The sequence below is a fragment of the Brachyhypopomus gauderio genome, chromosome 10, assembly GCF_052324685.1.
Source record: "Brachyhypopomus gauderio isolate BG-103 chromosome 10, BGAUD_0.2, whole genome shotgun sequence".
Taxonomy (NCBI): domain Eukaryota; kingdom Metazoa; phylum Chordata; class Actinopteri; order Gymnotiformes; family Hypopomidae; genus Brachyhypopomus; species Brachyhypopomus gauderio.
This window is the reverse complement of record NC_135220.1, coordinates 13,781,137-13,807,658: the sequence shown is the minus strand read 5'-3', so window position 1 is coordinate 13,807,658 and position 26,522 is coordinate 13,781,137. Positions and strand designations below refer to the sequence as shown.

Genomic DNA, 26,522 nt, shown 5'->3' with positions numbered 1-26,522 from the left:
TTTTCGAACGACCATCTCAAGGTTTCCAGTAGGATAGAAGTCGTGATGACTGATGCGATATGCACGTCTTGTTTCATAGCTGTATGTAAATAGAGAATACCACTTCACCTAATGAGAAATGTAACTTTTTATAGTGCACCACGCTGAAAACGTGTTACCTGTCGTGACGCTTAATGTACAACGTTGTAAATACATTGTTGTTTTCCCTGCTCAAATGTGACTTAATGTAATATTTGTCACTTACTAAGTGGTTATCAAACCAGTTTCTACACGTAACCATCTTGTAACTTGGGCACACAGAGAGACTCAAGTCATTCCACTCCCATTGGAACATTATGTTTAAAAAAGAAGACTGCGCCTCCCAAAGAAGGACAAACCCGTACCGTCATATTCTAAACCTTCCTCGACGTGTATCAGGACCGCGACGTCACTCAATCGAGCAACTTCAGAGAACTCCAAAAAAAGTCCTGTGGTCTTGTGGAGTGGATTCCTGCCTCGCCCACTACCCAATCCAGTCGGCCGTCGGCGTTTCACTCTCCCGGAGCGCCTGGAGCTGTTCGCATCAGTCCTCCGCGTCTGTCCAGGACTCACGCTCGTCCGCTTTCTCATCGAATAGGAACACCCCAAAGAACCAACCATGGAGGCAATCAAGAAGAAGATGCAGATGCTGAAACTGGATAAAGAGAATGCCATAGACCGAGCTGAGCAAGCAGAAATAGACAAGAAAGGAGCGGAGGACAAATGCAAACAGGTATTGGGGTGAACGTGCAGAAAGTGGTAACCTGCAAAGAGTTTGAGAGAATATGGGATGACTATTGACAGCTAAATGAATTGAAATTAGAATTACAGTATAAACATCTCACCCAATCTGGAACACAGCTGGGCTGGTACACCCACACCTGTCTGTAAAACTTAAACAGGTTTTAGCTATTAATGTCCTATGTCGTAGATTTAACATGAAACAAACTAAAGGTAAATTTAACAATTGTAACCTCAATGTTGCCAAGTAGGAGAGATTACATGACATCATACCACAGAATCAAGTCAGACTTGAGATCAGTGCTTTAAGTGCATCATTACTGATTCGGTGAATCAAGTCAGACCTGAGATCAGTGCTTTGAGTGCATCATTACTTATTCGGTGAATCAAGTCAGACCTGAGATCAATGCTTTAAGTGCATCATTACTGATTCGGTGAATCAAGTCAAACCTGAGATCAGTGCTTTGAGTGCATCAAAACTGATTCCGTCCAAAATTAAGCTGTTACTATTTCTTGTGATGAAGTTTCCATATATAAATAGCAGATGCAGTGTTCACCCAGTATAGAGATTTTATATTCTCTGTGTGAATGTTCAATCTTACATCAATGACACATAACGAGCTCTTTAGCCACAAGGCCTTCTATAAAAAAACACATTTTCTTTACATGAAATCTTCACTTACGCTTGAAAATGAATGAAATGATCATTGCCCTTGTCTAAACTCAAAATAAACTGCAGTAACTTAATATTGCATTATTTCTAATGACATTATTTCTGTCATGTAGATGCTCAAAAAGACTCGAGGACTCTTCACGTTTACCTTATCCTAGTCTAGTGTAGGTTCACCTGGTTCAGTGTGATTTTCCTCACAGTAGTTTCTGATGACAAGGCTTTCTGGCCACTAATGGCTTGTGTGTTCCTGTCACTAAGGCTGCTACCCTAGCTCCCTCCTTTCACGAGTCTCGCGCCTCTTGGCGAGTAAGAACTCTGTGGAGCTTTTGTCTTCATTCCTCCCCTCCGAGAGTCCTGGCTCTGGATCTCTTGCTCCCGATCCTTCCACTTATGTCATTCCACAGCCTTTCCGAGACCGCAGACGTTTTTTTTTTCTGTGGTTTGGGTCAGAACGCACTTTTGGAGTGAGGGCTTTGTTTCAGCTCGGCACTGAGGAAGGATACCAGCCCAATTATTACCCTTTCATTTCCTTTGTCGGGTTTTGTCAGTTGACATCAAGCGTTATGTGCTTCTGATTTTTAGATATTTCCTTTCTCTAGAGGCATTTAATCCTTAGAGATGGATGTTTTACAGTGGATATTCTCGCCACTTTTACGTAAGGAAAGCTGTCTGCACTATGCACACAGAAGCATGTGTCCTTGAACATTTGCCAGCCTGTGTCTGTGTGTGAAATACAATACGGTTTTACAGCACAATGTCTACCAGCTAATATCCACTTATTTAGTGTCAGATCACAACATTACAGAGCCTGTTTTGTGCTCCTCTCTTTTTTTGCTGTTAATTTAATCCAGTAAGCCATTCTGGGCCTTTTAATAGCCCTTTAAAACAGCGTTCCTCTTCAACAGAGTGCCCTTTCATTCTGCCTCCCTGGCCTATGCGTAGATGCCCTTGGTACCAGCATCCTTGTGGCCATGGCGATTTTTTATCCACCGGGACCAAGGCCATGTGCCGACTTAGGTGTCATCTAGCCCGGTCAAATAGGTCCGCTGCAGGCTCCCAGGGCTTGGATGGTCCCACATCAGGGCGAAGTCCCTGGGCCACATGTAAAAGGTGCCCAAAGACAGGCAGAGATCATCAGGGCTATTGTAATGTAAGAACGGTATCCATCATGAGCACATAGTGTTCACACATGCACCTCTGGTTCTGTCACTCACAATGGTCTTTTTATAGTTCTTTTATTGCTGGCGTATGGCCTATTGTGTGGCATCCCACCCACACCTCCCCTCCCTTTCCACCCCCCAACCAGACGAGGTGGAGCAGCAGTTCGTGTTTAATTAAAGCGCCACTCATCCTAGCAGCCAGTTTTACTGAAGTAAGGTAAAAAAGGACTGTACTGGTCTATACTGGCCGGGCCTGACCTTCGCCAGCGAACCCTCTCCACGGACGTGTACTGGCTGCGCCTCCACCCACATCAAAACCGCTAGTTTTGGTCTGCCGTGAGGTGCCCAAACAGGGCTATTTCACAAACATACAGGAAGCTTTAATCATGGCCGCCTATGAGCCATGGTCTATTTCAATTGCCAGAGTTGTGGTCTCCACTGCCATATACAGCAATTGGCTCTCCCTGGGGCCCAGAAGAACACAATAAATAGAAGCCAGTTTTCTTCACCGCCCGCTTGGCTTCTGGATAACGCCGTTGGTGCAGAGTGGGTCGGTAGGGGGGTTCGTTTTATGTCTGTTGAAAGGAGAGAATGAACATCACCAGCTGCTGGCCTGCTAAGGGCTTCACCACAGAGGCTGTGGCTACGTTCCCTTTATAATCCTGTCCCCATACCAGCCGTCCTCAGCCTGCCTGACCTTCAGCGGAACAGCGTGGGTGCCTCTAGGTTGGGCCAGGGCCGCCTTCTCACAACCTTCCTAGTTTCTGACAGGGTTCTAAAAAAAACGCATCAATCTGAGAATGTTCTGGATGCTAGCATGTTATGGTCGACTGTGATAGGTCTGTTGTATGTTGATTGTTGTATGTTTATTTTTGTTAAAGAGTTCCTTTAAGGCAGATGCAAAACAATGATATTGGTAAACGAATAAAAAGTGGTTGTTTTGAAGTGAGTTCTGCTCATTCCACTGAGCGTCGCAGGATACTGACGTGTGTCGGTGTGTGTGCATCTCAGCTGGAAGAAGAGCTTCTAGGTCTGCAGAAGAAGCTGAAGGGAGTGGAGGATGAGTTGGACAAATACTCAGAGTCACTAAAAGATGCGCAGGAGAAGCTGGAACAGGCGGAGAAGAAGGCCACAGACGTAAGTGATATACCTCAGATTGACACACACACCTTCACACATACTCACTCTTTGAGAGTGGACGACCTTCACACTAACTCAGAGGTGTGCTATGTGTCAGACGTTTCAATAACTTCTTTGCTATTTGAAAACTTTCTCATTCATTTCAAAACCACCCTGAGAGTTTTAGAGACATGGTGGATTTCTAGTATTAAACATTTCAGCACCACGTTATAAAAAAATATTCAATGCCGAAATGGTGAAGTCGCATCACATGTAATATATACAGGTAACTTCTGATACTTTAAACCAGCTATTAATTACTGCTCTGATCGCAGATGTTTTCTCTGTCTCCCCTATGTGGTTGCAAAGAGTATTGCATCCTATCATAGCAGTCTGTGCCCATCTGTCACTCTGATTTAGGTCTGTCCTCCTCTTCTTTCCATTACATTAAACCCTGCCAGGAACAACTGAGCAGTAGTCTTGCTGTCAACAACTGCACAGTAGAAAGTGGCAACCCCTCCCCGCTATCACATTCTGTAAACACTTCATAAAGGCTGTTCGCACCTCCTTGCAAATACCATGTGTTTTAATCATTCAGGGGGATATAGCAGTCTTTTTTTTATTCAGGGCTGTGTAATTCTGTCTGATTCCCCTACAGAATAATTATCATCAGACTCCTATATCAGTGAGATTACATATGGCAACAGCTATTTGTGGAGGGAAAGAGGAAAACAGATTAGGTATGACCTGTGCCTCCATATGAAACATATATATATATAATAAGAGGAGACCTTGAACAAGATGCCATTAGAGACTCAAATGACATTACACTGACCTAAAGCATCAAATTTGTTTAAATATGTCCAGTACATGTGTGAATCAAAACAACCAGTAGAGAATTTGTAGATAAAGATTTAGACAATTTGATCAGTCCATTTTAGAACCGGTTTGACTTAAATTTAAGATAACCACATGCCAAAATCTAATCCAGCGTGTGTCTAATGTTTCATGATAAAATCCTGACCACTGTAGTCCTCTCCCAGTGGGATGTCTTCAGTCCTTAACTTTGTTCTTGTTAAACACATTCTTTCCTGCTTGTGAAGTCAGCAGATGACACAATCCAGTTTGGTATGTATCACACAGTATATCTGGACATACACCCTTTAACTATTTTTAGGGTACACATTGCATGATTTTCTTTCTTAAAATGAAACAGAATAAGAAGATAAAATTGGTCATGCATTAAATAAATATGACAACATGCTGAGATGTATCTATCCATGAGATAACAGAAGAAGCAAGAGTAATCTAGCAAAAAGCTAGCTAGCCCTTTAAAAAACGTTACACAGCATAACCCAAACCGTTTTGAATATGATGGAGAGAAGATACCTTTTGTGAAATGGCCCAAGTGTTGTATAACAGTAAAACTGTTCTACTGGCATATCTGGCATTTAGCTGGGAACCACATGGGTCCAACCATTAGTCCAACCATTTGCACATGCCCAGCTTTCAAATACAAGTTACTGTTCAAATGGCCTGGAGAGACCAAAACATCTAGAACATTTTATTGACAATATAGTTCATACACATTATTACAGCAAAATATATGTTTCTATTAGTTTTTTTTTTCAAAACCAAAAGGGTTGTGGACTGCCTGGAATGTGGGTGTCTAACTGAAAAAAATAATGACATGGGGAAATAATAACTAGAGAGTAAGATCTCCATTAAGATCTCCAGTAAGATCTGCATTCAGTTTTCCTCAGATTGTTTAAGTGTTTTTAAAGAACAGGTTCATTCTATTCCTATTGCTGATATTACCAGAAGTAAATAAATTAGCATCACACTGACTGCCATATGTTTTGGTCAATATTAAATCTGAAACAAGTAACACTGAAACAAGTAAAAGTTTTTGATCTGATAAAGTAATTCTGGAAGTAGAATAGGCCTACGTTAATTTTAGCATCACAAAAATGTAAAAGAAACAGCCCAACCATGTTGTGTTATTTGTGTCTGTAGAGCAGAACGAAGAGTAAAACTAAAAAAATAATAATAACGAGGCATTTCAAATTTTGTGAGCTCAACTGAAAGAGAAAAGCAACAGATGAAGAAAAACGTCTTAGTAATATATGGAATTCTTTGACTGTGTGGGCGAGAATGATGAATATACCCAGTGAGCCTTTGTATTGTTATTATGTGACCAAAGAAGGAAAAGAATTGAAAGAATGCAGCCATTTGTTTATTGGGGTTTGGAGTAATGCTTTCTTGCTCACCACTTCACAATTAGTGCTTTGCAGACAGCAGATGAGGAGAGACATGCGTGAATCAGGTCCAGTTTTTCTCTAGGTCGGAATGCTTACGTTTCAAAAGTACTTTACTGAGTCACTGAAACGTCGGAGAGCGTTCGTTACGTGATGTTTTTGAGAAATAAAGTCTACCCTTCCCTGCATCCCTGCATCATTCCTGCATAACCATAATGTGGTCAGATCTAACTGCACGGGATTTTTCGGTTTTTGTTTTTTTGTTTTTTTTTTTGGACAATACAGCCTACGTCACAGCCTATAATTTTTGTCATGTTTTTGTTTTTTCTAATTCTTGAAAAACGCCATGCGATGATGCGGGTTAATGTATAATCTTGCGCCTATAGTACGCCCGTACTTCATATGAACACGTGAAATAGTTTAATGTACTGGAACTAGGCCACTTATTTAAAAACGTGAGAGGCCAGCGACTTTTGACGTCATGTAGGATCAGAGAGGGGCGGAGTGACGTGGACGCTGCCAAACGCAACTTCTACAAGGCAGTTCTTACCTCGCCTTTAATTTAGTCTAGGGCACCTTCAGGAGATAAGCTTCTGAGACAGTGAACGCCATTCTTTTAACTCTCGCAAGAAAGCATCGTGTGCTGACTGTTACGTTTATTCCAGGCTTTTTGTGGTTTAGACTGCCTTCTGTGCAATATAAGACTTTGATCGACTTTGATCGGCACCAGGACTCGGTTGTTTGTAATGGCCGGAGTAACATCCATCGAAGCAGTTAAACGGAAAATTCAGGCATTGCAACATCAAGCCGATGATGCTGAGGACCGTGCAGAAGAGCTTCAGAGAGAGGTGGACGCAGAAAGACATGCAAGGGAGAGGGTAAGAGATGGTACATGTAGGACCTTCTGAAGGACCCGCTATAACCTCCGGACAACCTGCACAACTGCGTGGCCTGCCCGATTACAATTTCCGAGACTACTTTGGATTGTGAAAGTTTATGTCCTCTGACATGTGATCTAAAGTGTTCTAAATATATATAGATATATATATACTCGTACCTTTAGTGAATTGTAAATATTCGGGCTTCGTTTCGCAGGATAGTTTTTGACGCACGAAGAGGAGATACAGTTACGATGTTGCTATAGTGATTTTTCCGCAAGCAGGTTTCCCCATCGTGGAACAGGGAACATTGTGCTCTCTCTAAACTTGAAATATGGGACATTTAGGTTTTGCCTCATGTCCTAGTCAAGGAGGTAAAGATAGAACAGGAATATAGAGCACAATCTTAGACTGATATTCTTTGTTTTTAAGTTGGTGGCCACTGACATAGCTTCAGAGAACCGTGTTCATAGATGTATTTTGACTATAATCGTTAGTTTAATGCCAATAATATTGATCTTTTTTGAACCCATATTAATTAATTCAGAGGTTTGATATTACCTATGGTAACAACTGTATGTTAATTGGAACTATAGAAAGGTAAACATGTGTAACCTGGGTATTTACCATGCTCACACTAGCCTCTCTTTCACAGCCATACATTATGACTTCTCTTTAACCTTTCTTGACCTATCAAGGTCAAAAACAGCACATTTATTCCATATCCAGTCTAAAGTCTTGCTGCAATAGCAAACATAGCGGTTTGACCCAGCTATAAGTCGACTGTTTTCCCAGAGAGTTAATCATTTCCTGTGCTATTGCAAAATGGCCTTGAGATCGCCCAAGCTTCTCATCTCTTATGTCAGACACCTGTTGCCTGACTTTGCCTTAGACGAGACATCAGACAGATGTAACTCGGGAAGACTGTCAGAGCAATTGTCAGAATAATTGCCCTTTTTTCTAAAGGTTTCTTTGTTACTTAGTCAAGGAGTTCACCTTTAAATAAAACACCTATAAGATAGGAATAATGTTTGAAGTAATCTTGCTGAAGGTTAAACAAAAGCTTAAACCAGGCAGCTGTTGGCAGGGATCAATTATGAAAAAGCATTTCCTCAAACACAGTGTCATTTCAGGAGTTAGAACAAGGCAAAGGAGTTCTGCATGTAGTTCATTTGTAAATATCTAACAGGCTCTTTTCTTTTGGCAGTATTTGAGCCCATGGAATTGTTTGTCTTTATTAGTTGCATTTCACCAATTAATTCATGAGAGTGAGCTTAATGTGAATTATTCATTTTTAGCTGTTGGGAATATTTTGGATGCCATGTGTGGAATTCTGTAGCTGGCCTGGTGAAGTTGACTGGAATTACTCAGATTGAGAGCATTTTGTGTTGTGGAATTAAGAACACTGGCTCTTTTGTGCTGCTGAGACCGCGGCATCTCAGTGGGAAACTCAGAATGCTGGAATGCAAATGTCGTAGTCCAATTACCTCAGTCATCAGTCAGCATCTCACCCTGCGACCACGGCTTTATGTGTCTGCACCTGGAGCAGAACACCACTGGAGGGGCCTTCAGCTAATGTAGAAACGTGGACTGGTTTATTCATGCATACATTTTAAATCTACATCTACAGTAATAAATAGGAATGCAGTGTTTGCATGGGGTGCAACCATTGTTTTGACCTTTAGTTCATACACTGGCACATGATACTGAGGTTTTAAAGTGAATTCTATGGTGGCCAACATCTTAAAGACTGGACATTATAACTACAACTGTTCACTAATAATTGGTAAATAAATTAAGAAAATACTATTTGTTTTTTATCAGATAAGAAGCCACAAAGTCACCCAGAGAAAATAACAAAAAGTGGGAAGATCAGGTTACTGCATCACATGCAGCCTGAGATGATATAAGACATATTATGTTTGTATTTCTTTAAAAAGACAGATCACTCTTTAATTAGTAGTCTGAACTTAGCTGGTATTGTAAGAGGCTGTCGTATAAGTAAATCATTGGTTGTTAAAATTTATGAGCAAAAAAGCATTCCTCCATATTCCCATGGGGCTCACAAGGTAAGATTGTTTAAGATTCACATTACATGTGGTGTCTTTGCAACTGAGACAGTGGCCCCAACACAACCACTGTAGAATTTGTCTTCAACTCTCTTGAGGACATAAGCTTTTGAAATGTTGTCTCAAGTGTGACAATGCGAGTGCTAGTTACTTGTCTATTCATTGCCATATAGCCTCTTCTAGATTACTGATACTGTACTCAGCCCCATTCTACAAAAAGACCCTTACAAGGGAATTACCCTTGACAGTCCCATGCACATAGGATTTCAGATAAACAACATAACTGCTTTGTTGACATACTACTGTGAAAAGTGTGGGGCTGGTTTTCTTCTCCCTTGGGCAAATTAACTTTGCATTTTGATGTTTGTCTGAAAATGTCTTCAGTGTCCCATGAGAGCGATTCCTGCTGGTATATCACCTCTGGTTTCCCAAGATGTATGTCTAAGTAGGGATTTATTACTTGCTTTGGTAGCATCCAAAGGTCAACTCTAATCTGAGCGAAAAGCATTCAGAAAACAGCTGCATTTTTAACCATTCAGACAAATAGCTTTGGGATTTTAACAGTGGTTCAAGGCAGACAAGCAGTTAAATCATATTGCAGTGCTACAGTAGGCTCCTCAGCACAAAAACCAGTATGTTTTCTTTGAATTATGGCTGTGTGTGTTATAACTCTAACCAACCATGGCTGTGCTGCTCTTGTAGGCAGAGGCTGAAGTGGCCTCCCTGAACAGACGTATCCAGCTGGTTGAGGAAGAGCTGGACAGGGCTCAGGAGAGGCTGGCCACCGCGCTACAGAAACTGGAGGAAGCAGAGAAAGCTGCAGACGAAAGCGAGAGGTGACATCATTTAACAAATGAGCATGAGCAGACACACGTGTCCCAGTGAGTTCTGGTGATTGTGTGTCTGTTTCAGTTGGGGCATCTCTGTTAGGCATTCTGTAAAGTACATGAGAGATTCCCAGCACAAGGTGTCTTTAGTGGGAAGCAGAATGACTCGGCGTGGGTGGTAATTATCTGGACCAGCTGTGATGATGACTGGAAGAAACCAAAAGCTCAATCTAAGACACGTCACTGGCTAGGTTCAGTTATATTAACCACACCTTCACTGTGCTATTGGTCCACAGAGGAATGAAGGTCATAGAGAACAGAGCAACAAAAGATGAGGAGAAGATGGAGCTCCAGGAGATGCAACTGAAGGAGGCCAAACACATTGCTGAAGAGGCTGACCGCAAATATGAGGAGGTGTGTACCCCAGGGTTCAGTACTAGGTTCAGCATCATTAACCTTTTTTATATCTCTATAGACATATAAGCTCATTGCTGTATGGAATTATTTTGAAAGAACCTAATTGATAAGATCAAGCATTTCCCCAGATTTGCTCACAAATACACTGCACATATGTTATGCATTCACTGACCTGTACCCTAAATTAAAATCTTTGAGAATGTAAAGGTGTTTAAAGATTTTAACATTTACACATTCCACTGCTATAGGCCAAAGTTTTTTTTTTATTGTTCATCTTAATTTTTTCTAGTTTTATCATAATTTTATCATACTGTTATTATTTGTCCCTCACAAACATTGCTCTAAAGTGCTAGCAGTGTGTTCTACTTCCACATCAAGTCCTGAAAAGGGGTTGCAGTACAGTTAGGCACTACATTAGTCTCTTGTGTTGCATCTGGAATCATGACATGTTCCTGTAGCTGTGTGTGTTGAGGATTGAGGTCGTGTGGTGCTTGTCTGCAGGTGGCTCGTAAGCTGGTCATCCTTGAGGGTGACTTGGAGCGTTCAGAGGAGCGTGCTGAGGTCGCAGAGGCGTGAGTATTCTTTACTGTCAACACCGAGCGTCATTGGTAGCTACTGGCTCAGACTGCCAAGGCATTTGTCCTTGCTGCTATTATTAAACACTTATTAAACATTTATACTCCTGTGTCTGTAAAATAAATCCAAACAAGTCTTTTGATTTTTGTACATTTAGTACATCGGTTAGTTAATCTCAGGTTTGGTTAATTGTTTGTATATTTCCAGTACACATCTAATCGTGTATCCAGTACTGGATTTGTGTGTGTAATATATATACTGTTGTGGTTCTCAAAACTGCAGTGTTGGTTAATATTTTGCATGCACATTTACAGTATTATGCATGTCTGTGTTGTCTGAAAAGACACCCGAAAGCAACAGGCAGTAATGATGTAAAATGGTGAAACAATCAGAAGCATCTTTTATTTTATTGTATTTATTTATTTAAATTTTCTTTGGTAGTGATCTAATCAGTCACCCCACTCTGTGCTGAGATAAATTAATGCGAATGTGACAAAGAACCTGTAGGGCTCACTAACCGCAGCAAGGATCCTCTCGCCCCCTTTGTTTTCCAAATGCATGCACCAATGCACCCCATCCTGGGACACACCACATCCGTGACCCCCCCTCCCCATCCCCCCCCCCCCACGTTGGACTAACCCAGTCGAGTCAGGCAGCTGGAGGAGGAGCTTAGGCTCATGGATCAGAATTTGAAGTCCATGATGTGCGGGGAGGAAGAGGTACTGCACTGTGACTCTTGGTTTGGGCACTCTCGGCTCTTCTCTCCTCCCCCTGCAGCTCACTAACTGTATTTGCTGCTTCACTCCGCTGCTGTTCTGGCTTCGTCCTCCCTCCCTCCGTCCTTCCTTCTCACTCACGCTCTTTCTTGTTCTCTCTCAGATGAACCATCTGCTTGGCAAAGGTGGCCCCCACTAAAACATTAGGAAAGAGACTCTTTCCTAAAAATAACATAAATAAAAAATAACATTTTTTGCCAGTGCTGACTTTTTGAATCCTACAGAAGCCTGTTATTATTTAGTATAACTAGAATAAGTTTGAAATACCAAAATCAATTAATGAATCAATTAATTCAATATGAAATGACCAGTAAAGCAGAATATTCACTACACCAGAATCCTTCTCCTAAGGCATTAGCTACGCACTTAACCAAGTGTTTAGCTAAGCAATAGTGTCTGTTGGTATTATTAAAAATACCATTCTCCCTCTTCAAGGTGGGGTCCCCTTAGATTAAATTTCTGCTTTCTACATCTTCTCAAAGTGCTCTCTCTCTCTCTCTCTCTCTCTCTTCTCCTTTTCTTTTCTCTTTTCCATCTCCTTTCCCCACCACCTCTATTATGGCACAGCAAATCTGGTGACCTTGAGGAAGAGTTGAAAAATGTCACCAACAACTTGAAGTCTTTGGAGGCCCAGGCAGAGAAGGTAGGAGAATCAGCAGCAGTTGGCCGTGTTACCATAACAAACCAACATGGCCTCCAAGTCACATTGCCGAGCCGAAGTACACACTACTGGGCCCAGGTGTTTCGGCAACCATAGAGAAGGTTACTAATGCACATTGGTAAAAGGCATCGCTCACAACATCAGAGGCCTTGCAGTAAAAATAAAGTCCTTGTTTATATTCAGAATGTTCTGGAGTAGATTTCATGTTGCTCATCCAGTAATCTGTGGTTTCATATAATACTGGCAGTAAATTACGTGTGTGATTACTTTGAAAGCACAAAAATAGAATGCCACTCGTATATAGATACAGGGCACGAATGACCAAATGAAAGCATTATATGAGCATTAAAGGACTCTTATTTGATTGTGCCACACTTTTAAATATGAATCCAGTGTTTCTCCCTCTATCCTGCAATGCTGCTCTGCAACTTCTTGCAGTAACAAATCTTGCAGTGCAGATGTATTGTTGTTCTGCATCAAACAATGTAATTAGTATAATTAATGTTTCCACAATCTGTTGATCTGTAGTACTCGACAAAAGAAGACAAATATGAAGAGGAAATCAAAGTCCTCACTGAAAAACTAAAAGAGGTGAGCAGATGTGTTCAAGAATTTACACTACACCATTTAGATTTCCCACTGAGATGGAGAGAATCGGTGTTCGGTTTCTTCGTTCATTTTGGCTGATTTTCAGAATTTTCCTTTTTCCTAGGCTGAGACTCGCGCTGAGTTTGCTGAGAGGTCTGTGGCTAAACTGGAGAAGACAATTGATGATTTGGAAGGTACATTTTATGTTTTATTTGCTAACATCGTTTTTGTGATTACCTTACCTTTTAATCGTTACCTGTCTGTGGGAATGTCATTCTCTACCTTTCTGTCATTTACATTTTCACTTCTGTGTTATGCTTTTTGTAGCATGTATGTCTTCATTAGAAAGACTTGAAATGACCGGGTGGCATACTACTGAAATATCACTTGCACTGCAGTGAGCTGAATTAGAAAGGCCACATGTTCTGGGTGAACAAATTGGTGGTCAATTTGTCAAAATTCACATTGTTCAGGTCTTTTTGAAGTCAGTTTGTTTGAAGGATCAAGATTTTAAAATAAACTGAGCTCTGTCTCTCCTTGCATACATTTAAATATGAAACTAGAGTTGATGTTGACTGCTAATAAATAATGGAGATTAACAGGACATATGTGGAACGTCTGGGTTTGAAATAACTAGCTACGTAATACTAACAAAGAAACTCAAAAATTTTGTCCTGTCCTGGGATAACTTGTGTGTGTTCACTCTGCGAGTGCCTATTGTGAGGTTAGACTAGTACTACGCATGTGCATGTTTGTGAGCTGAATTACATATCCCACATCTGAATTCCATATCCATGGCTTTATATAGTCATTTTTTTGGATAATTGTAACGATAGTGGTTTGCTTTTCAAGAGAAATTATACTGTGTACAGATGCCTGGCAGCTTCCTGACCTCCTGTGCTTTCCCTGTTCTCTGTTTTTATGTTGTCCATCTTGTGTGTCTGTTCCATTTCTCTGCCTCCGCTCTGTGCCTGGGCATGACATGCAGATGAAGTATATGCTCAGAAACTGAAGGGCAAAGCCCTCAGTGAGGAGCTGGATCTGGCTCTCAACGACATGACTACTCTCTAGACGCACTGTCTCCCTGCTCCCTCCACAGCGCCCCCTTGCTTTGACCCCTGTCTCATCTTCTCAGTTCTTAGATCTGCTTCAACTGGGGTTTGCTCATTGTCATAATACGTTGCATGTATTTATTTCCCTTCCATTCCACTGTTTAGATGAGATCCCAGCCCTGAATAAAATCAGTTTTCAGAACAGTATGTTTAAAAACAGCTGTTATGTCCGTTGAGTCCTGTAATGAACGCGTTTGATAGGGCGTACACCAAGGAGTCAGTTTGGGTCCTCTATTCATTCTCCTCCCTTTGCTCTACCTGGAGGTAGCAGCACTGTGTTTCTTTGCTCTTCTTTCTTTGTTTCTTTTCTTCTCTTGTCTGTTCTTATTGCTGTCTCTGACCTTTTATGGTGTAGCTGTGTTTATTCCTCTTTTGTAGTTTTCTGCTGTTATATTTGTTTTATGTGTCTCTCTGGTGCTTTCACTTTCATCCTCTGTAATAAAAGGCAAAAACATTTCTCTGCATTTTACCTCTTTATTTCTCCATTTCAACACATTCTTTCAGATTCATCATGTTTTCAAAGGTTTAGATATAATTTATCCACTGTTTGTAGAAATATTATGTTTATTTATTAATTGAAAGATGTGCTTTATCTGTTGATGGCTACTTCTAAATAATAATAATAATAACAACAACAATAATAACTAAATAATTTTGACATCTTAAAGTTTGGGGTGCTTGTGGGATGATAATAATAATGGTTCCAGAATTGATTTTAGACAAAAATATCTAATGTTAAATTTGTCAAATTCCTAACACTCTTTACAATGGCAAACTGCACTGTTATTTGCAAATGACCAATCAGTGATATCTCTCCATATCTTTCACGTCTTTTCATACAATCTTTTTTCCTGATGCCATGTAAATAAATATTTATTAATATAATCATGATGTTTCTCTCCTGTTGATTCTCAAGTTACACATATTGTGCCACAAAATATGCAAGAAAAAGGATATTTTGTTCACATGGAGTATTTTCAAACTTTAAAGCAGCCATTACTTTTGTCCTATGAATCATGCCTGGACGTTTTGGCTTTAGCAGATGATGGAGCAGGTGTGCTCTTCTGTGACTACTCCTTTGTTCACAGTGAAACCCAAACCTCACCTGACATTTCACTCACACAGCTAGCATTCTCAGTGAGCCCCACCTCATTTAAGGATGATCCTCAAGACAAGAATCCCCTTTTTCTTTATGTCTTCATGTGTGCAGAAAACCAAACTGAAACCTTCCTCTCTATTCCTGCTCATTGTTTGTATTGTGTGTATATATAAAAGTATAAGTTTCAGTATATCGCAAGTTGTGTCATGAATGGTAAGACTTTTACATGGAAAATTCAAGACTTTTGCTCCTTACCAGATGTGTTCATAATCTTGTTTCTCATCTTTTTTCCATCTTGTTCCTTTGTGTCACCAGAGAAACTAGCCCAGGCTAAAGAGGAGAACCTAGGCATGCACCAAGTGCTGGACCAGACTCTAATGGAGCTGAACAATTTATAAGGCCCAAACTCATCATGGCACACAAGAGTCTTACACGGCATAGAGCTTTCTGACTGGGAGCACCGCTCCCCATCACAGAACATGTGCATACATTCCTCCAAGGGTCCTTCATAGCATAAGTTTGATAAGTTACAGCATCCTGAACATTCAATTATTTTATACATGCCCCATCTGACAGCACAAACCCATTTAAGAGGTTTTATAGTTGGTTATAGGATCAATAGTACATTCATCAGCATCACTTAACTAGAAATGCTTGAAGTAGGTTCACTGTAGTAGCCTAACGGTTATATGACCAGAATTACTTATTCGTGTATTTACTAATGAGCGTTTGTAATTTCCAGGATGATAATTGGATGATAATTGTCTTTTAAATGTTTCATTCCCAGTGCTTTTGTCCATTCCAGTTTTTTACTTGAAAAATTACATTCAAAACAGTGGAACTCCGTTACATTCTTATGGAAGTTATGCTCTGATGTGTGTTTTTTTGTAACATTAATGTGGACAGATTTCATATATCTAAACCAAACATGAGATAGTGGATAACAATGTTACATTTCTGTTAATGGTTACTGAACTCCTAAGACATTTAGGACTGTTTTTAGCATTCAAAGATGATAGCCTCAAGTAACTACGTAGTTAGGGACATTACGTTTGGATGTATTTAAAACATGTCTGTAGTACATAATTCTTCATAATCTGCCTCTAATAAATATAAACCATCATTAGCACTACATTTAGCATTGTTACCACAAATATTTGGAGGGAATGTGTATCAACACACATCATTTCATCATTAATTCTAGCTGACCATATACCAAATACTGGCCTAATGTCAGCAGAGATCATTGACATGTCGAAGCTCCGTTTACAAATATGAAATCCATTGGTCCATATTGATTGATTGATTGATTCTCCAGAAATAATTTCAATGGCCAAAACATCTGTTTATTAAATTCATTATATTTGTTTTACAACTCAGCCGAGGTTCAGAGCTGAATTGCTGCTGTGTACACACATACATATACCATGTTACTATACACACTTACACACTTGGCAATTCTAGATGTTTGAAGGATGTGCCTAAAATAGTAAAATGGTTCTTGTTTCATTGTAGTGTTATTTTTCCTCCCTCTCACCATGACACATAAAATCTGAGATCTACTCATACACCAGCCATTTACATTATTTTCAAAAATGTTTTTTGTTCAAAGGAATAACCATTAAATATATATTGGATATCAACACTATTTTAATAGGATAATCTTGAGTAATATCAAATATTTTGAATTTTGATAAAAAAAATATCTAATTGAAATATACTTAATTATTGGTACCGGCTTTTTAATGCATCACATATCTATGCAATTGTGTAAACTCTATATTAAAATGATTCAAATGTGGTCTACAATTGGATTTGTATACTTATTTTTATGGTATATTTCACTTGAGTTTTGGTTCATTATTGTACCATGTTACTATACTATATCTCTGCTTATTTATATTATGTGATAGCATGCTCTGTTGTCATAGATCCTTGATTTTCCTTTAAGCATTCACATTATCATGGAAACTCATTTCATATTTTAACATTGACATGACAAATGTTTCAGTATAATGCCTGCTTTTGTATTAAAACAAACCATGGAATAAAAGGTTGATTATGCTATACAACTAATGGGGTTGCAGCAGGGGTATAACAAGCTTTTCAAAAGTGGGGGAATGTCATAGCATGTGTAGCATATTTTAGTGTAACACCCCTACATCCCATTTGGTACGTCCCTGGGTTGCAGGTATATAAGCAATTTTACGTTACTTTAAGGAGTAACAGCCAGATCCATTCAGTTACAGGTGAATTCAGCAATTTCCTTCATCTTATTATTTGACAGCTTTTCACTTTTCTACCAAAAGGTGGAGTGGTGTGCCTATAAACCTACCTTGAATTACCTACCTTGAGAGAAATAGCATTGGTAAAAGCTTTCAGCTGTTTTAAAGATTGTCACGTGTTCTACTCCACATTGCTAGCTTTACCTTTGTAGTGATTATATATATATATATATATATATATATATATATATATATATATATATATATATATATATATATATATATAATGAAAGGAATGGGAGTGCTAACTGATTCTAAGAGCATAACTGACACCAAACCAAAACTGAGTTCTTGAAAGTCTTCAACTCCTGTTAATACATCATCCTCAAAAAAAGAAAGGAAAAAACATAATTACCATTATCATCAATAAAATTAATAAATAAATGTAACAAAATAAAATAAAATGTACACTTCACGTTGACTTTGGTGTGCAAGACTTGATGGAGGTGCTCTGTGGTGCAGCACAATGGCGAGGCCCATTGTTGGCATGTAAACCCGGAAGTACAAGCAAATATGTGAAACAAACAAAAGCCCCAGGAAGTGGCATGCTTGACTGCGAGGAAAAAGGGAACTAAAGCTGGGTTTGAAAATGTCACACAATAAAATACAGTGTGAAAATATGTTTAGATTTCCTCGAGACTAAATTTACGGCTTTCACGGCGAAGAGAAGTAGGATTGTGCGCTCGTCAGCAACATTGTTCCGCTTGTTGGTCTGGCGTGATATTAACACTGGCAGCCGGTGAAATGTCATTTATTTTCATGCATGTGGGGCTTCTTTGTTCTGTTTGAGGGAAGTTTTCGACCAAGCCTTAACCGCGTTGCGCTTTCTTGGCCTTAAATGGTGTCAAGTAACTTTGAAACGAGAGTGTTTTGACGTATTTAAACCCCCCAAGCTCGACAGTAGAGTTTAGCAGCTAATTCGCTACGCCAGCTAAGCATAGTTCCCCTGTGGGAACTTGAGCCGTTTCAGGAGGATGACCGCCGCTGTGTTTTTTGGTTGTGCTTTTATCGCCTTTGGCCCTGCCTTCGCCCTTTTTATTTTTACCATCGCAAGAGATCCACTGCGGGTCATTATTCTGATAGCGGGGTAAGTATGTGACCGCAACACACAGGCACTGTCTATCCGACACTTAGATCATCAGGTGGGCGAATCCCGCATCTAACGTTACTGTAAGAAATGCGACAGTGGCCACTTAATCCTTTGGTGAGACTCCATATGGTCAGGGACGTTTACAAGAACACTCACAAACTGAACTCTCATCTGCTTTAAAGGTTAGGGTATGTGATCATATAACGCCAAAACCGTAACCGAGTCAGCCAGTTTTGCTTTAGTCTAACAAGAAGGAACTGTTGCCCCCTCGCCTCTCAATTTCATAAACAGACACCTAGATTAAATAGCTAGTTAATAGCCATTTGTTCTTAAGAATTTTTAAAGCTCTCATAGTTTTGTTTGTTCTATCACTGTAAAAAAAAGTGTCCAGTTATGTTGACCTTAAGCATCTTATTAGTGTTCTGTGCTTTAGGGTTTTGGCATGACATGAATTTCATGTGTGCCTATTCCATAATCAGTCTATTACATAAAAAAACGTATTGCAATGGCAGACAGGGTGTTCACTGGTGCCTTGTAGAAATTAAAAGTGAAAACATGCAAGAAAAGTTCAAGCAGTTTGTAGTCACAAATCAAATCTCCCTACTCCAGTGTGCTAGTTCCCTGTCAGGCATCAACATTCTGACTGCAGACATGTTGGACCTTAATAATCAAGAAACAACTAAATCCATCTACTGTGTGTGTCTGATCCGCCACTGATTTTAAACGTGGTAAACAATGATTGTGTTTCAGGGCTTTTTTCTGGCTGCTGTCACTTCTCTTGTCCTCGCTGGTGTGGTTCATTGCCATGAAGGCCAGCAGTGGCGAGGACGTTAACCTGCAGAGGGGTCTGCTCATATTCGGAGTCATGTTCTCCGTCCTCCTTCAGGAGGTGTTCAGATTTACCTACTACAGACTTCTGAGGTAGGAGCCCATCCTAATAAAGCGTGCCTGCACATGCAGTATTCTGCAAGGATTCATCCTGGTGTTCTTCACTCCTGGTCTTGGAGGTTTGCATTTTAGTGTGTCTCCTGGCTCTAACATACCTGATCCAGCTTATCTGCTATTAATAATAATAAGAAAAATCTCTAAATGGAGCAAGAAACAAACTTGGAAATATCACCACTTAAGAACTACACTTGCTGCATTTAGCTGCAGTATTTTCTAGCTGACAGGGTATATGGCCTCCAGGGCATGTTTCATTAATGAACAACTGGGCCATGAGATGATGAGCAAGTCACCTGTCTTAGTCACCAGTGATTGTGTCAAAGGTCACTTTTGTTAAGCTTGCATGCTGAGTAACGTCACCTGTTTCAGGATGCCAGTAGTTGTATTGAATACCAGCACACATGTTTGGTGGGTTACATGGTTTTGCGAGTTTATTGTTGGTATATCCACATCATGCATGTTACCATCAGAGTGAAGTGGCTTAATGTGGCATTGAGATTGTATACCACATTTGTTCTTTGATTTAGATTTATTGGCCAAGCCAATCTTCGAGTCATGTTTTCAAAATATATTTGTAATATGTTCATCCAAATATATTTGCATATTCAGTGTGTTTAGAAAACAGCTTTGAGTCATACTGAACTAATTGAATCATTGTGAATCTTTGTTAATGCATTTCATGATGCACTGAAATTTTGTGAGTTCAGATGTTTCCCCCTTCCCTAGAAGCTTGTCAGATCTGCCATGAAAATGAGTTTTATTTTACAGGGAAGGAGTTTAGTTTGAAGGGAGACTTGTTAAAAGATGTGACAGAAAACCTGGAACAGCATTATACCTTGAGACTTCAGAATTGTGGCGTTCTGGATTTTGGTGGGAGTGGTTTGAGAGAAGTGTGTAACTGAGCATAGGCCATTAAAGCCCATACAAACAGCTACACCACAAAATGTCCGAAAAGAATGTCACTAGTGAACCAAACTGGTCACACTTTGGGAATGACCTGGAAGAAAAGTTGAATGAGGTGTATGTTTACTGCTGGTGTGTTTCTTGTCTTATTAGAAAGGCTAATGAAGGCTTGGTGACCATCAGTGATGACGAAACATCACCCATTTCTGTCCAGCAAATGGCATACGGTAAGATGTGTTCTGTGTTTTCAAGCATGTCACTGGAGTTCATATATTATTTTTTTCTGGAATATTCTTCAATCAGATGCAGACTGTAGCTCATCAGACCTGTCGAATGAAACAACATGATGGGGTCTTTGGAATTTACTTTGTAGATTTTTAAAGATTAAGTATTTTCTCCAGCTTGCTAATATGTTATATACTCCAAGACCCTAGCTAGCATCTCTAAAATCAATGCAGTATGACTTTATCCTTCTGGAAATAAGTAATAATTAATAAATAATTGTTCCAAAGCTCCATGAGCACATGTTGAGCTCTTGACTAGTTGAGTTCTGCTTCAACAGCAGTAGAATGTTTTACCTCTGAAGATATTTTGTCACTCTGTGTCTGTGTGTGTGTCTGTGTGTCTGTGTGTGTGTGTGTGTGTGTGTGTGTGTGTGTGTGTCTGTGTGTGTGTCTGTGTCTCTCCACGTATTCATGCATCTGTTCCTGCACGTGTCATGTTTGCAGTGGCTGGCCTTGGGTTTGGCATCATCAGTGGGGCTTTCTCCATGATCAACATCCTTTCTGACTCGTTGGGCCCTGGGACTGTGGGGATCTTTGGAGATTCTCAGTATTACTTCATCACCTCAGGTTAGTCAACACCTCCAGCCCTCAGCATCACAGAAGGCTGCGTCTGATGAAGCAGCCCAGTGCAATGCTAGTCCTGTGTCCCCATTTCCTCTAACAACTGTCAAAAAAAATAGATGCAAAGATATTCATTAGTAGTCATTGAAGTTAAAGTGGCCTGAAACTATTATGTTTTGGTATATTTATACAGATCAGTCTCTCTCAGTATGAAAAACAGACATTTGCTAGGCAATGGTAATTACAGTCTCCCCAGGCAACATAGACGACAGGGAGATGAACAGGAAAAATAGAAAATAATAATAAAACAATATAACCGCTTGTATATATAATATCCTGCTGAGTTAACTGCTGAGATGTGCCCTTTCTCTTCTGCAGCTCTGATGACTCTGGCCGTGACCCTGCTACACACCTTCTGGGGCGTGGTCTTCTTCGATGGCTGTGAGAAGGGCCGCTGGTGGGTCATCGCCGTGGTGGTGTGTCTCCACCTGCTGGTCTCCTGCATGGTAAGCAAGCCAGGCACATGGTGTCATGAGTAGCACTCCGGCATTCAGACTAAAGCAGTCGAGATTTCAGACTAAAGCAATCGAGAGTTCACACTAAAGGCAGGAGTGGGCAGAGGTGGTGAGCATTTGGACCACAGATTTGTTTTTGTATTATATTCAAAGTCCTGAACGTATTACGTGTCTTTACTTGCATGTCTGTATAATACATATGCATGTATGATCCATAATTGCATAATGAATAATATGCATAATTCATATGTATACATGTCTTGCATGTCCTGGGGTGTAAATGGTGATTATTTAAAAGATTCAGTCTGAACAGGGGTGGTCTCCGGCCCAGCTCATCGTTACCATAGCCACACTGGGTTACCGTGCTTCCCAAATATAACAGAACCTCGGTCCATACACCTTTTAGGCCATTGGTAAAGTAACTGTTTTAGAAAAGAAGCCATCATAATCACATCTAAAATGTGACGGGAGTGTTAAGACTCCAGACCGGAGGACTTTTGGGCTTCTGTCTAAACTTGTGACTTCCGTGATGCTCAACACCGCGTGAAACAATAAACAAGTTTACACCTCGTGCGTTCCCCGTGCTCGGTGTGTTGACCTTTCTCCTTTCACGCTCGTATCAGATGTTCCTCGGGACATGGGGGAAGAATAATAATAAATAAGGAAGTATAAACAGGTTTTCAATTTCAAGCGACACCTATCGACACCCGGCACACTCGTTAGGGGGAAAAACTGCCCCGTGGTCTCTCTGTGAGCGCAATGCTCTCCCAGTGGAGACATCGTGGAGTCCATAAAGTCTCCTCCAGAAGACCGTGCTGCTCCTAGAACACCAGTGGTACATACTTGACACATTGTGTACCCTCCTCCCTTATCAACACCAGTTATTTGCATTCCTGCTGACATTCAAGGTCGCAGCAGGAGCAGAAACAGAAGGAGGTGCGTTTTAGGCAAGGTCTAATTGTGTAGAGCAGCAAAACCAAATTTTAAATGTTCGTTTTTAAAAGCGGAATCAGCCCTGTGTTGTTGACAGTACTGTGAGAAACAGATGCCATGAAATAGACATGTTTAGTTATACCCATTGCACAGTTACTTTCGTTTGCTTGCTTTCTTTCTTCAAAGGTGCAATATGTGTATACTTTTTTAGGAAATATCATTTTATTGAAATGTTGTTGCTTTCAGCGATTCTATACTAAATCTGTTTTTAACATTGCTGTCTCCGTGCTGGACCTTAAACTGGTTCATTTGAGGACATGAAGTGTTGATGGCTACTTTGACAAACACTTATTGCCCTTTTAAATGAGCAGATTCTACTAGTAAACATGAATTTTTCTATCCTGCTCCTAATGTGTTAAGAATTAAAGTGTATTCCCCCCCCCCCATTTGCGTACACAGTCTCTGTTGAACCCAATGTATGAAGGCAGTCTACCTCCTGTGTATGCAGTCACAGCACTGATGGCTGTGTGGGCGTTCCTCTCTTCAGGAGGGTCTCTGAACAACCTTTCACAGCTCTGTACCCGTAAGATCCTTCCACTTCTTCTGTGGCATTTGAAGCACAGTTTATTGCAGCAAAGAGGACCCTCCAGATATCTTAAAACCCTTGACACCAGTCAGTATATCAGTGCAATAAAAGGAGGGCCCAGTAATTATAGCCAGATGGACATCTTATACATTTGATATGGAATTGTAAATATTTAATAGAAGTGTTTTTGCAAGGATCCAAGCTAATTCTGGTGTCCACCTTTTAGTACTGGAATCAGAAAACTAAGGCAGTGAATGAAACATTTGAAGAAGTCCTAGAATATGGTCTTTCCTCAGCTATGTTCTTTCTGTCATTGAGACCTTCCCCTACAGCCACAGTATGAATATATCCATCTGACCTCTAGCTAGCATCCATGTTTGCAGCACTGCCTGATCCACGCGGTGGTGTTTTGCAGGCAAGAGAACGGAGGTGGAGGCCTCGTAAGGCGGGGGAGGCGGCTCCTGGACTCGCGGTGAGACGCAGACGCCTCGTCGCAAGGCTGCGTTCGCTGTCAGGAACAACTACGGCGTCTAGCGGGCGACCGAGCGCAGAGGTCGTCTCCGCTACATCTGGCCTCCAAGGCTTGAGCTCGGGACGCCCGTGACTGCCTCACTTCAGCCTATAAGGTTATGGGACTCTCGGATGACGCTCACTGTAAATCACTGTAAATAGCTTGTTGTCTGTAAACATGCGCACACTTTTAATCCAATTTTCTTTTCCTCTTTTGGGATCATTAGCAAGTGGGGAACGTCTGTGTCTAGTTCCTTTACTCCTGAGTCATTTCATAGTACATTGGTAAATCGCCTTTTTTAAATGATACTTTATTAAAATGTAATGTGAATATTGAGCTAAGCCTTAGTGACATTTTTAAAGGTAGTGGTGAGATGGGCCAAGGGTCTATGTGTCCTGCCTTACACTCTGGAGCGGTCACATTCAAACTGCGTTGCATATTAGTTTTGGGTATTACTCTTGCAATCGATGGTGTTGTAACTGATAATCTTGATGCTGTATCTCCATTGATCAGAACCCCAGCTTGGAAAGCTGGTGATTGGATGATCGAGTGTTAACCAAGCCAGCGTGCAAGGCAGGGCGCTGGCGTCTGGTTTCAGACAGGTGCCAACATGCTTCAGCTGCTAAAATATCTCCTTACTTACACATCACCTGTCACACTAAGTGCGAAAACAAGTTTATCCACTACAATTTCACACCTTTAATGCCCATCAAAGACCCAGGGAACCCAAATCTGTTTTCTTTCTAATGTGGTTTGTCATGCTCTTCTTGGCTCAGAGTGTACACAAAACAAGTGTGTTCCATGAACACCCTTTCTGCTGTGGAATGGGCGGTCCTGATAATAAATAAAGCTTCTGTAAGCTTTACACCTATAAGTCAGGTTGCTCCTCCCCCTCCCACCCTCTGTAGTCCCTCTTTCTGAGCTTCTTCAAGCCTGATCAAGCTAGCTAGCGAGTGAGCGGAAGCTATCACACGAGCCTTAGCTATATGTATAAAGGCCTTAACCATATACACAGCATAATTTGCATCTTTGGATGGTTTTTCTAGATGTACTAGAGTAGCAGATTCTACACAGACCTTAATTTGATTTTACAGGTCCCAGTCTCTCACAAATTGGGCCTACTGGTAAAAAGCCAAGTAGTAAACCATCTGTTAACATCACAAGGTGAATCTAAACATATCAGATTAGGTGTCGTCAGACTACACTGTCCTCAACTACAAGGAAACAAGACAATGTAGTTTTCCACTGTCCAGAGAGCAAGCTGTCTGTTTCCAGTGCTAAGGTTTTGCTTTCATCATCAAGTCTAGATAGCCACTATTATGTCAGCATCCCTGAATGAGGCTCGTCTGATGCATGAACTTCAGAATCATTCGCATCGATCTCCTCACTGGTGTGTTTGTACATGTATGCTGGTTTTTACGTCCATCCTCTGTACTGACGGCAAGTCTGAGGCTTGTCAATCAACTGTGTTTATTTAAGAATAGCACCATGCTATTACGTTGTGAGCTCAGACCGTTGTGAGCTCAGACTGATGAGCGATTTTGGTTGGTTTTTGAGCAGCTCATGTTTCTCTTCTACTTCTCCTTAACTGAAAGTTTACTAATGTTTAATATCAGTCTTTTATCAGACAACTCTTGGTTTGTATGTTCCCTGGGTCTTTGGGGCCTTGGCTTTTATCAGACTCCTCATGGGTGGAATTTCCTGAAGATCTTTTGAGGTCTTGTACTATGGGACAAGCATACTTTTATGTGAATGTTCCAATTATGTTCTGTTCCCTGTGGCAGTCCACTGGCAAATGTTAAATCATTTCTGTGTATATATAGATCATGCAGTATTTGCTTAAAAAAAAAACATCATCTCTGCCCATTAATTCAACGGGATGTTCAGTCCGGTTAACTGACTGTGTGGCTCTCTGTAGACGTTCCTCAACTTTGGGAGATACATGAGAATTACACATCAGGTTCATCTGCATGTGCCTGATCCGTGACCAGCAGCAGGTCCTCCTCAATGCAGCAGCTAATTCTAACCGGTCTCCTCCTTCAACTCTTCCGTTTCCATCCAGACTGCCCGTTTTCCGGGTCTTTCCAGCTGTTTTTTTTTAAACCCCTCTTGCATCATCAAGTGCAAACGCATTTGTGTAACTGACGAGCAATACCTGGCAACCCTGGCTCTGTGCCACAGCATCCAACAGGTCCTTCTGCTTCAAATCCTGGTGCTGACTTGTACCATTTCAGGAAAGACATTCTGTGATTGTGTTTTCTTATCCTGAATGAAAGGTTTTCAGATCTGTGTGTATACTCGACCAAAATGTCACTTTGCTCTGTTGGGTAGTGTTTGGTTAAAGCCGTTTGCTTTTCCGCTGCCGTGAGTTGCCCCTCATAAACGTTTCCATAGCAGCATGCTGATTACACGTCCAGAAAGCATGTGTATTCAGGTTGGACTTAATAGACTCGGTCATGTCAAAAGGAACTTCTCTTCTCACCACGTTAAGGTACCATATAGCTCTCGATCTCAATCTTAATCCATTAGGCAGGTGAAGTGCACCTCCTCCACAACACACCTTCTCCTGTCGGTGTTCTTCTGAATGTCATCACAACTGGTGCTCACCTGGATTTTAAACATTCTCTTGACAGTTAATGACTATGTAATGTTTTGATGCTGCTTTATAACATTTTAAAGAATATAGTGTGCCAAACAGGGAAATATGTCATGATTATCTCAAATTGGGTTAATAATAAAAAAAGCCCTGTATTGATGTAATTAAAAAGTATGGACTGGACTCTGGGGTTGTTTTGGGTGGACTACAGCACTGGGACTTGTTTCTTGGAGTTGTCTGAAATTTGTGTCATCACACTGCATGATGATTGAATTCCTATATAAAGCATTAGCATGAATCATACATGTAAAAATGTCATTGAATGTGTAGACAAATTGACA

General features: G+C 40.6%; 2 protein-coding genes across 9 annotated transcripts; both read left to right on the top strand.

The window, feature by feature from the left end:
• Window positions 1-429: 429 nt before the first annotated feature.
• Window positions 430-16,773, top strand: tpm2 (tropomyosin 2 (beta)). Of its 8 annotated transcripts, none has more exons than XM_077019694.1 (9): window positions 430-751; window positions 3,604-3,729; window positions 9,619-9,752; window positions 10,040-10,157; window positions 10,662-10,732; window positions 12,080-12,155; window positions 12,702-12,764; window positions 12,886-12,955; window positions 13,750-14,329. In XM_077019694.1, exons 1-9 carry the CDS (start codon window positions 638-640, stop codon window positions 13,830-13,832), a joined length of 855 nt encoding a protein of 284 aa, XP_076875809.1. In that variant the 5' UTR covers window positions 430-637; the 3' UTR covers window positions 13,833-14,329. The 8 variants fall into 8 exon arrangements, with proteins under 8 accessions (XP_076875809.1, XP_076875808.1, XP_076875807.1 ...); XM_077019693.1 differs by lacking the exon at window positions 12,080-12,155 and adding an exon at window positions 11,380-11,455 and having other exon boundaries at window positions 431-751; XM_077019692.1 differs by lacking the exon at window positions 13,750-14,329 and adding an exon at window positions 15,288-16,773 and having other exon boundaries at window positions 432-751.
• A 996-nt stretch (window positions 16,774-17,769) lies between these two features.
• On the top strand, window positions 17,770-26,364 carry LOC143525574 (gamma-secretase subunit Aph-1b). Its single transcript, XM_077019687.1, has 7 exons — window positions 17,770-18,344; window positions 19,098-19,268; window positions 20,349-20,422; window positions 20,924-21,046; window positions 21,419-21,546; window positions 22,948-23,071; window positions 23,490-26,364. The coding sequence occupies exons 1-7, from the start codon at window positions 18,232-18,234 to the stop codon at window positions 23,516-23,518; spliced, it is 762 nt and encodes a 253-aa protein (XP_076875802.1). The 5' UTR covers window positions 17,770-18,231; the 3' UTR covers window positions 23,519-26,364.
• The last annotated feature ends 158 nt before the right edge of the window (window positions 26,365-26,522 follow it).